Source organism: Primulina eburnea, chromosome 14 (genome assembly GCF_022965805.1).
Source record: "Primulina eburnea isolate SZY01 chromosome 14, ASM2296580v1, whole genome shotgun sequence".
In the NCBI taxonomy this organism is placed as follows: domain Eukaryota; kingdom Viridiplantae; phylum Streptophyta; class Magnoliopsida; order Lamiales; family Gesneriaceae; genus Primulina; species Primulina eburnea.
In genome coordinates, this window is record NC_133114.1 from 28862219 (window position 1) to 28873316 (window position 11098).

At 30.7% G+C, this 11098-nt stretch overlaps 1 protein-coding gene across 2 annotated transcripts; it reads left to right on the plus strand.

Annotated features, from left to right (window-relative positions):
* Positions 1–7569: 7569 nt before the first annotated feature.
* Positions 7570–11098, plus strand: LOC140813260 (uncharacterized). Of its 2 annotated transcripts, none has more exons than XM_073171756.1 (7): positions 7570–7847; positions 8207–8324; positions 8833–8921; positions 9028–9074; positions 9276–9364; positions 9999–10132; positions 10230–11098. In XM_073171756.1, the coding sequence occupies exons 1-7, from the start codon at positions 7752–7754 to the stop codon at positions 10887–10889; spliced, it is 1233 nt and encodes a 410-aa protein (XP_073027857.1). In that variant the 5' UTR covers positions 7570–7751; the 3' UTR covers positions 10890–11098. The 2 variants fall into 2 exon arrangements, with proteins under 2 accessions (XP_073027857.1, XP_073027856.1); XM_073171755.1 differs by having other exon boundaries at positions 9276–9363; positions 9992–10132.

An 11098-nucleotide genomic window follows, 5' to 3' on the forward strand; every position in this document is an offset into this window, starting at 1 on the left:
TAAAAGAATATTATTAATTTTTTTTTTAAAAGACAATACATGGATTGTGTTATCATTGGATGATGACACTTTTGACTCCACTTTTAAACAACGTTAAATTTACCAAAATCATTTCACCTTTCATTTTCCTGTTATGCATGACAATTGAGACACCACCAAAAACCACTACTATAAAGGAAATAATAATAAATAAAACTAACAAAAAATAAAATATCCACATCCGCACAACAATTGACGCATTGATGAAACACCTCCTCTTGGCTTTTATCCTAGATTTCCTGGCTTTATATTAATATAAAAAAAAAAACCATTTTCAGTAACTAATTTTTTTGTTATTGTTGCTCTTTTCACTGTTTATTCACTACTTATCCATATATGCAACTATTGATATAGTGAATTTTATGTACTAAATCCATGTTGCGACTTAGATGTGCCCAAACATGATTACACAATGAGTTCTTACAAGAACTATTTTTTTTACGAAAATTTTAACTCAAACTGTCGTAAGAGTCTGATTCTCGGCTTAGTCTGTGATACTTTTGTCCCATATCTTAAAAATCAATGATTTAAAATGAGTTTATAATTAGCTACAATGGACTTCTATAACAACTTGAGTTAATCATTTTCGTAAAGCGATGACGAATGCGATGTAGTTGCTATAGAAGCCCATTGTACAGTCACATAAACGCAGACCCGAGCTCGGAGCGTGACATAGTCACACGAATCAAAGCCTCGAGAGAGACACAAACAAGTGCAAATGTGCCTTGAGAACAAGAAAGTTACAAAAAGCAAACTTAAACATATATACCCCCACAAACCCACAATTTAGAACACTTGTATATACAAGTGGCCATTATTTGGTTCCGATTATAATGATTAAAACTGTGCTATGATTAAATATCAACAAGTCGTGCTGTGTGTGGGGGATATGGTGGGAGGATGTTGTTCAAAATTTGAAATTATTTGAATGGATTTAATTTATTTAAATGTAGAATTAGGGTTAGGTAAGAATGAATCCAACTTTGGTACACTTGGCCACGTGATATCGTCCTTTGGTCATGATCATCGAGAAAATTATAAATCAAATGTCATGTGTCCATTACCCTTTTCCAACTAGATAAGACTGACTGACTGACTCAAATTGTATGAAATAGGAAAATGGAATGTCACAAGATGAACATTGAATTTTAAATAATGATAACATTCATATATATTCTATTTTACAAAAATGATATTATGGTAAAAAAATTGTCTTGAAAAATGTCAAAATATTTCATTTCAAATTATCCTCTTTACCCACTACCTTTTAACAAGAAACTCCGATAAAAAATCCATTTTACATGGAAACTTCTTTTATATTGAACACAATTTCGTGTTAATTTTTTAATATCATTTGATCAACTTTAAAAAATAATAAGACACGTAAATTTTTTGTGTCCATGTTGTCATGCAATTTATACGTGTTGTGAATTGTGATAGTTATTTTACACATACAACACGTGTGCATCTTTAATTAATAATCTATACTATTACACGAAGGTTGTATCACAAATACTTCCATTGGCTAGACTTTAATTTCTCCACGAAATTTGCTTACACAATTAAGTCGACCGTCGCTAGTTGAATTTTTTTCCTATAGTGATTGACCTTATCTGGTTTGATTTTATTTAATTTCTGTATGAGTTAAAAACAAAAATTATGTAAATGTAATTTAAAAATTAATGTTCATATACTCGTTGGAGAAATGGAAAAGGGATAAAAGATGTAGGCTGCAAAAAAATTTGATATTACTGCATATCTCAATAATTACGACTTAGGAAACTTTAGACGAGCGGTCTAAACTTCACTAAAATACACAAAATATTATTATTAGTAATATTATTTTAATTTGCTGAATTGCATGGCAGATTTTAGTTTGATGTGAAAAAACCCTTTACCATGACTCCAAGTTCGAACGAAGATTTCTAAAACAAAATGTTTGAACGAGCCAAGCAATTTTAAAAAATATTTTTATATGTATAATATAATTAATCATGACGGGAATATATTAATCATGAATTATTCTAGCTTAGTTAATTATTAATTTTATTAAATATATATAAAAAGTTGTTAACAATAGATTTTCCAATTTGTAAAACCAAATATATATGTTGTCTAGCATTTAATATAATATATTTTTTAGGCATAATCGAGATTGAATATTCGATATAATTTATATATATAATGATGTAATATGTTATTTTTCGAAGTAAATTTTGAGATAACGCAGTAGCATGAAAAATATAATAGTCAGATACATTGTGCTAGACAAATCTTATACGAGATGATCGCCTAAAACGTTGACAAAAATAATCAAACTCATGATTATTGATCAAACTTAACTAACTCTGATATCTTGAACTAATTATTGGATATAAATTATAGGTTTATTCGAGGAGGAGACGTGAATAACAAGCCGAAAGTACTAATTAGGTGTAAATAAAATGTATGAGGATACAACAATGCGATCTCATCGTAGTCCTTGATGTGTGTGCATATATAGAATATCTAGCAAAGTGTATATTTTGGTACGATAATCCCATAATATCCGTTCACGGGTGTCGTTGTTTCCTTGTTTTTTTCTTTAATTTCATCATTACAAATTCGACCATTTTGGCGTCTGCAATAATATCACTATTTGTTCTGCTGAGGGATTATTTTTTTAGATCTATTTTCAAAATAAAATAGATAGTGAAGATTTGCAAAATCAAGATAAATTATTATTATCGATCATAGACCATATCATGTATAGTACATATCTAATCTTTTAAACTCTTTACAATCTCATACATGAACAGTTTTGAAATATATTTCATTCCGATGTGAGATCGGTTCATTCATGTTTTCGATCGACGATATTATAACATCCAATAAACAATGAGTAGGTCTCATGTGAGACCGTCTCACGGATCTCAATATGTGAGACGGGTTAACCCTGCCCATATTCACAATAAAAAAGTAATACTCTTAGCATAAAAAGTAATATTTTTTCATGGATTATCCAAATAAAGACTTGTCTCACAAAATACGACCCGTGAGACCGTCTCACACAAGTTTTTGCCATAAAAAATTCGTTTGAGCTATTATCTTTTTAGGTTTATAACTTAACAATATCACAATTATTTACGTTGAGTCGAGCTTTTTTAGCCGCACAAGATCCCAATATTCTATTTCTGAGCGGTGAGAATACATTGATCATCTCTCAGTCTTTCCGATCACTCTCGTTAGTTCACCCAGCTCAAAATTCATTTGTATACTTTTTAGGAACTAGTATGATGTATGTGTGTTGCACGTAATTTTAATTATATTATAAAAATAAAAAAATACGATTTTCTAAACAAAATAATTAGAATCATTTTGTTATTTATCTGAGCTTAATTTCTTATCATATTAGACGATTTATAAGAACTTCTATAACTTACTTTCAAAATTGTTTCCCAAATTAAAATTCAAGCAGTTGATTTTATGTTATATAATAAATTGTAATGAACATAGTATATAGAACAAAATGAACTTAAACAAATTTTTTAAAAAAATTATATATTCAAACACAACGTATAAATTATAATAACCTAAAAATCAACTAAATTATGTATTTTACCAGTGTATAAATCATAATCTACAAAAACGAAGCGTACTAAGGACAAATAATTATCAATTTAAAATCACTATGACTAACTCATAAAAACAATATTAATACAAATGAAATAGTAATATTGATAGTAAAATATATCTCATAATATTTAATTTAACCTCTTAATTTTTTTTTACTTTTTATTTTTACAATTCTATATCATGGATAATAAATTCTATATATCGATTTTTCGTAGACTAACATTGATGATTGTTACTTTTTGTTAAATAAATTTTAAAATAATAAATAAATCAATTTATGTAAAGATGACTTTTTTCCCTTATCAAATTTTCATTATAATATTTAATTCTGTCATATTTCATTTAAAAAAAATTATTTCATTCTATATACATATAAATGTGTGGATGATAGAAAAATTTTCCAATTATAAATTTAAAATCACCGTGATTAACTCATAAAAACAATATTAAAACAAATGAAATAGTAATATTGATAGCAAAATATAACTCATAATATTTAATCTAACCTCCTAAAGAATTTTTTTAGTTTTTATTTTTATAATTATATATCATGGATAATAAATTCTATATATCGATCTTTCGCAGACTAACATTGATGACTATTATTTTCTTGTTAAATAAGTTTTAGAATAATAAATAAATCAACATATGTAAAGAAATGCACATTCAAATAAGATTATATGGTAAATATCAAATAAACTCATATAATAATATAGATTTTAAACTATTAGTATGATTTTCCAGTATGCACCAAGGAGTGAGTGTGAGAACCCGAATTTCCAGCAAAAGCATTTCAGTAAGCAATGCAAAATTTCAAGCAGAAGATAATATTCAGAAGCTGGTATTTTTCCAGCAGACATACATTTTCCAGCAGCAGCAGTAGAAGAACGAGAAATCAGCAGCAGCAGAAGAGCGAGAAAGAAGCAGCAGACAGTTACTGATTCAGCTTAGACTTGTAACTGAAGCATTAAAATGGAATCAAAGCTGTTAAATGCAGATTATGACCATTAATAGGGGACCTAACAGTCAGATTTCGGCCTATAAATAACACTCTCAAACCTCTGAATTGGGTTACACAAATCTTGAGAGTATCACTTGAATTTTCGAGCTAAGAGAGTGCTGATTTTCGAGCAGTAGAACCAGTAGCAAGAACAAACAGATTTCAGACTTCTACCGAAACACTTTGAGCAAATTACTGTAAGTGGGCTTATGTTTAAATATCTTGAAAACTGTTTGATGAGTTTTGTTTTAAAGCAAAGTATATTCTTGAATCCTGTTATCTGATTTCGAAGCACTGAAACTTAGTGAACTAATGGTAGGAATATATATTCTGAACATTACTGATTACTGATTACTGGCCTCACCTCTTAGAGAAGAGAACATATAGGGGACTGATATCAGTTTAGTCATGAAATTCACGAATGTGGTTAGTGCTTATTTGATAAACTTCTGATTTCCGACTACTGAATACCGATTACTGATTTCTGAACACTGAACACTGATTTCTGTTATGAAAATAAGAATTTCTGTATATTTTCGTATTACTGTTCTGTATGAAAATTATTTCGAAAACTGGGAGTTATTCCCGCCCCCGCTTACTGAGTGACAACCATATCACTCACCCACCAAAACATCTCAGATAAGAATGATGAAGAAAGGCTAGAAGAAGAGGAGCAGATTCAGTTCTGGGGCTGGTGAAGAAGATTGTTAATTCTCAGTTTTATTTATGTTGTTTTCCGCTACGTCTGTAAGACATTGTGATGTCTGGTTTGTTTTACATTTCCGCTGTAAAACATTAATTATTCGAGTTTGTATCAGACATTGAAATATTCAGTATTTATGAATAAAAGACTGGTTTCTGAATTTCGTACTTCTGAGGCTTGTTGTTTTCGAATGTAAATTGAGAGCAACGCCGGTGTCAACCAACCCCCGTCCCGGGGCGCGACAGTGAGCATTCGGTTAATTCGGTTACCGACCGAATCGAACCGAAATATTTAGCCATAACCGAACCGACTGAATTAATTTTCATAACCGATGAAAACCGAACCGAATTAAAATCGGTAACCGAATTAACCGATTAGTTTTAAAAAAATTGTGATTTAAATTTAATTATATATGTAATTTTTTTTAACACTACACTTTACACAAATACATAAAAACATAAAATCACACATATCACAAATGTATAAGTTTTATTTGAACACTACATTTTACACAAATACATAAAAACATAAAATCACACACATCACAAATGTATAAGTTTTATTTTAACAAAACTAATACATATTATATCGATTTTAAAATTTAAAAGTAAACTATTTAAAAAATTTATAAATAAAAAAAATTTATTAAATAATAATATTTATTATATCGGTTAATTCGGTTAACCGATTACAAAATTTTGAAAACCGTAACCGAAGTGAAATAACCGATATAACCGAATTTTTTTTAATTTGAAAACCGAATTTCCGAAATAACCGAACCGAATTTTTGAATTGGCTCGGTTCGATCGGTTAATTCGGTTTAACCGAAATCTTGCTCACCCCTATGCACCATGTATATTAATTTAACCTTTTAATTTTTTTTTTACTTTTTATTTTTACAATTCTACATATCATTGATAATAAATTCTATATATCGATCTTTCGTAGACTAACATTGATGACCGTTAATTTCTTGTTAAATAAGTTTTAAAATAATAAATAAATCAATATATGTAAAGAAACGCACATTCAAATAAGATTATATGGTAAATATCAAATAAATTTATATAATAATTATTAAATATAGATTTGAAACTATATGATTTTAAACATTAAAATTTGAAATATAACAAAAGAAGTAGACGTTCATATATATTTTTGTGATACTATAATTTATTACTTAATTAGAAATTGCAATAAAAATATAATTACAAAATTACAATAAAATCATTGGAAAAACATGTAGAGAAAATTATAAGGATAAAACATTTAAATGTAGTATAAAGATGAGTTATTTGATGCGTTATTTGATAAAATTAATATAGGAGTTACATTCTAATCTTGAAGTGCGTATAGAAGGTTGATTTTGTCATTGCACAATTGGAAAACATCGCCCATCATCCACACTTTTATAGGTATATAGATATAGATTCTAGCATTCAATGTATTGGAGATACATTTTTATAAATCAAGTAAATGTAATCCTCACAGAGAATTCACAACCTTGGCTCATGCATGTTACAATGATAGTAAAAGTAAGACAATAAAAGCAAATGTTGTATAATGTGGGCACAAAGCATGTCTTAAATGACTGCATCCCCACTTACCTATACAAAATTGCCATAACTAACATAAATTAATGCAAGTGTAGGACAAAATGAATGGAAGTAGAAAGGGAAAGCATCAATGGTGCGTATTAATCGGGCTCGCTTTCGGGCTGTCTTCAGTACTGTTTGTCTCCCTCTGATCACTGTTGTCTCCTTTGAAGAGGCTGCAGCAATAACATTAGCATAGATTGTTTCTGTTAACTATCAACTGTACATGTCTTGGATGTCAAAAAAATACCAATAGATCTAGAGAACATAAATAAAAATAGCATACTGCAATGTAAATATCTATTTACATTTAATTCGCGGAAATACACAATTAATAATTTAATTTTTGAGATATGATAATTATTTTAATATTCTCAGTTCCAAAAGTTTTGCTGATGGAAAATATCGATCGATGATATATATTTTTGTAATTACACACAGCATAATACGTGCCATAATAGTTTTATTTTTTCAAAATTAATTGATATTTAACCATATAACTTCAGACATATATATTATGTTAAAAAGAAAAAAAAAAGTATTTAAAAGAGTCAAATACATCACAGCTATAAATAAGTGCTCTTTTCACAACATTCACACACAACACTCTACTTTCTCTCATCTCTCTATATATATTCTCTCGCACGAATTTAAATTTTTTTTAAAACACATTAAAGGCAGTTAATGTGGAGTTAAAATGCTAGCGTGAAGAAGAAGAGTGGTATCTTTGTGTTTTCTGGAAAATTTTCTGAAAAACACACACGGTGTTCGGTGTTCTTAGTGTAATTCTTGAGAAAGAATGACAAAGAAAGATCAAAACCAGAAAGAAAAAGACAGGCCGGTTCAATCTGTGCTTCAAATTCTGAAGAAACAAGCTCCACTCACCGTCAAACAGGTTAATAAATTTGCCATACACACGGCTTTCACTTCCTACTGTGTGTAAACATTATGAATCTGCCTGAGCTTATGTATCAGTTCAAATCTTGTTTGTTTTCAGCATTTCTTGTTTTATATATTTTTGTGCCAGCCCATTTATAGTGTCTCATGTTTGTCATTTTTCTGATGATGGGTTTATGTCATTTCTGTCCTTAAACTTATTTTCAAGAATGTTACAACCATAAAACTAAAGCTAAAGTTTCAAAATCAAGTGGAAGTGCGCCTATACATATACTGATATAAAATCACATATATATGATAATATCACACACCTTTGCGTGAAAACAGTTGATGAATTTCGGAACTTTACATTGCCAGGACAAATTTTGTGGCAATGGTTGCGTGGAGAGATTTCTTAAAGTTAAAGGAGACAATGTGAAGAAAGCAGCTAAGCAGCTGAGAAACTGTCTTACTTGGAGAGACTCCATTGGCACTGGTAATAGCTCCTTCATTCTTGGTGTGACATTAATGTCGGTTTTTAAATAAATTCTTGAAAATATTATATTTCTTCAAAATCTTGATGTGATTAAATTCCAATTTTAATAACAGATATATAGTTTTCTTGATTGATTAATACTGTTTAAATATGTCATATAGATCTGATGTTTTCGTCTTCAAATTATTAATATTTCCAAAGAGAGCATTCATTAATTTAAACATAACGGAATATTTCCGTCTTTTTTTTTCACCAACGTCTCAATTTGTATGGAATTTCACCTTTCCCATCAGTTTGAAATAAATAAGAGATTCATTCACAATTTTCACCACCTTCTTTTTTTGTCTCTGTCCCTTTTTTCCCACCTTCTCCTTTTGTTTTTCTATTTGAACGGAGAATCTTGCTTTGTTTATAATATACACAAGTTCAAAAGATCAGTCTCTAAAGTACCCAAAAGATTAAATTTATACTCACTAATCTAATCGGTGTGAACTATTTGAATTTGAAGACAATTTGATAGCTGATGAATTCTCTGCTGAACTTGCTGATGGCCTTGCTTATGTTGCCGGTCATGATGATGAATTAAAGCCAATCGTGGTAAGTCTCATGTTCTTAAATTTATTGTTATTATCATGTTTACTAATCATATTGTATTGTTTAATTATAAAGTTATGAACCTTAATTATTGTGTTTTGAAATCCAGGTTTTCAGAATCAAGCAAGAATATCAGAAAATCCATTCACACAAAGTGTAAGTCTGTGACGGGAAACCCGGAGCCGCTAACTTTCGAAGCGCACTGAGTACATCAAATGAAATATCATTTGTATAATATAATAATGAATTATGATGCACTACAAATATAAATCATATGGAAATCATGTAAAGATGCTTGGTCTTCCCATTACATCAATTAGTTTATTAATTTTTTTATTTATTTTCTCAAATGTGAAGGTTTACTCGGTTGCTAGTGTTTACACTTGAAGTGGCGATTCAAACAATGGCAAAGAATGTTGAGAAGTTTGTTCTTCTCTTTGACGCCAGTAAGTTCCTTTTTTAACTCAGTAGTTAAGATTGTTTTACCATGTAAAAATATATATAAAAAAAGAATTTGAAATAAATTAATTTTACACTTTACTGCTTTTTATATTTAAATTAAATTAAATTACATTGTCAACTTCATTACAAACTCTGCCACACCAAATCAGAGCCCAGCTTTTATCAGCAATTAATGTACATTCCCATGCCTAGGGATTCCAAAGCCTCATTAAATCAGGTCTGAAAATACCCTCAAAACACGCCTTTTTTCTTAAATTTCATAATCATTTGTAATTTCCTATGTCACGCCTAATTAATTTTGTTATTGATTAATGAACTCACTAAATCAAGCATGATTCATAATCGACAACAAATTGTGTCGGATAGCATGAAGTTGTGTGTCGGTGACTTTTTCAGACCCAAGAGTTGATTTAAATTTTAGATTTTTTAAAAGGAGTTCCTGTTTTCTGAGAAATATTTCCTGACGAAACATTTCGAGACCTGTCATAAACACTCTCACCTGTTGGATGAAAAAAAAAATGAGGATTGGGTTTTTGTTTTTCTATGTTATATAAAAGACAAGTGTGTGATGGAGTAAAGTTTTTGTTGATTAACGTGATATTTGGGTGAAAACTGCAGGCTTTTTCAGGTCAGCAGCATCTTTTATGAACATGTTGCTTGCAACATTGAAGATTGTAGCTGATTATTATCCCAGTAGGCTTCATAGGGCATTTGTCATCGACCCTCCCTCTCTTTTCTCCTATCTTTGGAAGGTACATTCAAATTTCATCCTATTTTCATAATCCACACTAATTATATGCAGTGGATATACGAGTTAACAAATATTTTACGACGATACCATGGTTGTAGGGAATGAAGCCGTTTGTCGAGCTCTCGCCGGTAACTATGGTCGTATCGTCGCTAGATTTCGACGATTCAGCGGAACTCGATGACTTCAACTACTATCCTCGTGCATCATCGCTACGCTACTCGTCCGTTCCATCGTCTACGACCAAACTCGGATCGTGCTCTTCTTCGAGATTTTCATTCACAGTATCTCATCACCTCGACTCACTCAAACCTTGGTATCTTTCGTTCGCCGACACCTCTATATCGAAAGTGGGACCTTCTCATTCTTCATTGGGTCCTATCATCTCGCCCCTCAATGCTAGGTCCCACTCTTTCGCTTCCCCTATCGCCAGAGCTTCACGTGGCAATATCGGGAAGGGCTTCTTCCCATCGACACCAATGCCACAGAAAACACAAAAGCTGGATTATTCTACTATCCGACATCCAAGAACTCCCAAGCCCTCATTCTTCCAATCCCCTGCCTTGTTCTTCCATAAGGACTGCCAGACGAGTCGAGTCGAGAAGTCCCGCGAATCGTTTCTCCCGTTCTTGAAGTTTTATCGACGGCCTTACGATGAAATGGTCTATAGGTCGAAGATGAAGCCTCCTCTAGGTGGTCTCATCTCAATCGTCTCTCCACAGCTCAGACGCAGACACATGTCGCTTTCGCAACGGTTTTGATCGTTAGAGAGTTCATAATTAAGTTCTGATAACCGGAGCCCTGATCGCTAATAATTGATTCATTTTCGTCTAAGATATAATATTCAAAAGGGAATTTAAATTCATAGTAAATTAATTTTGTTTCCAAGATCATGTAAAGAATTAGGCTGCGTGCTAAGTTGGGATGTGAAATATCGTGCAATGTATGTTACATTTGGTGTTGTGCTTTC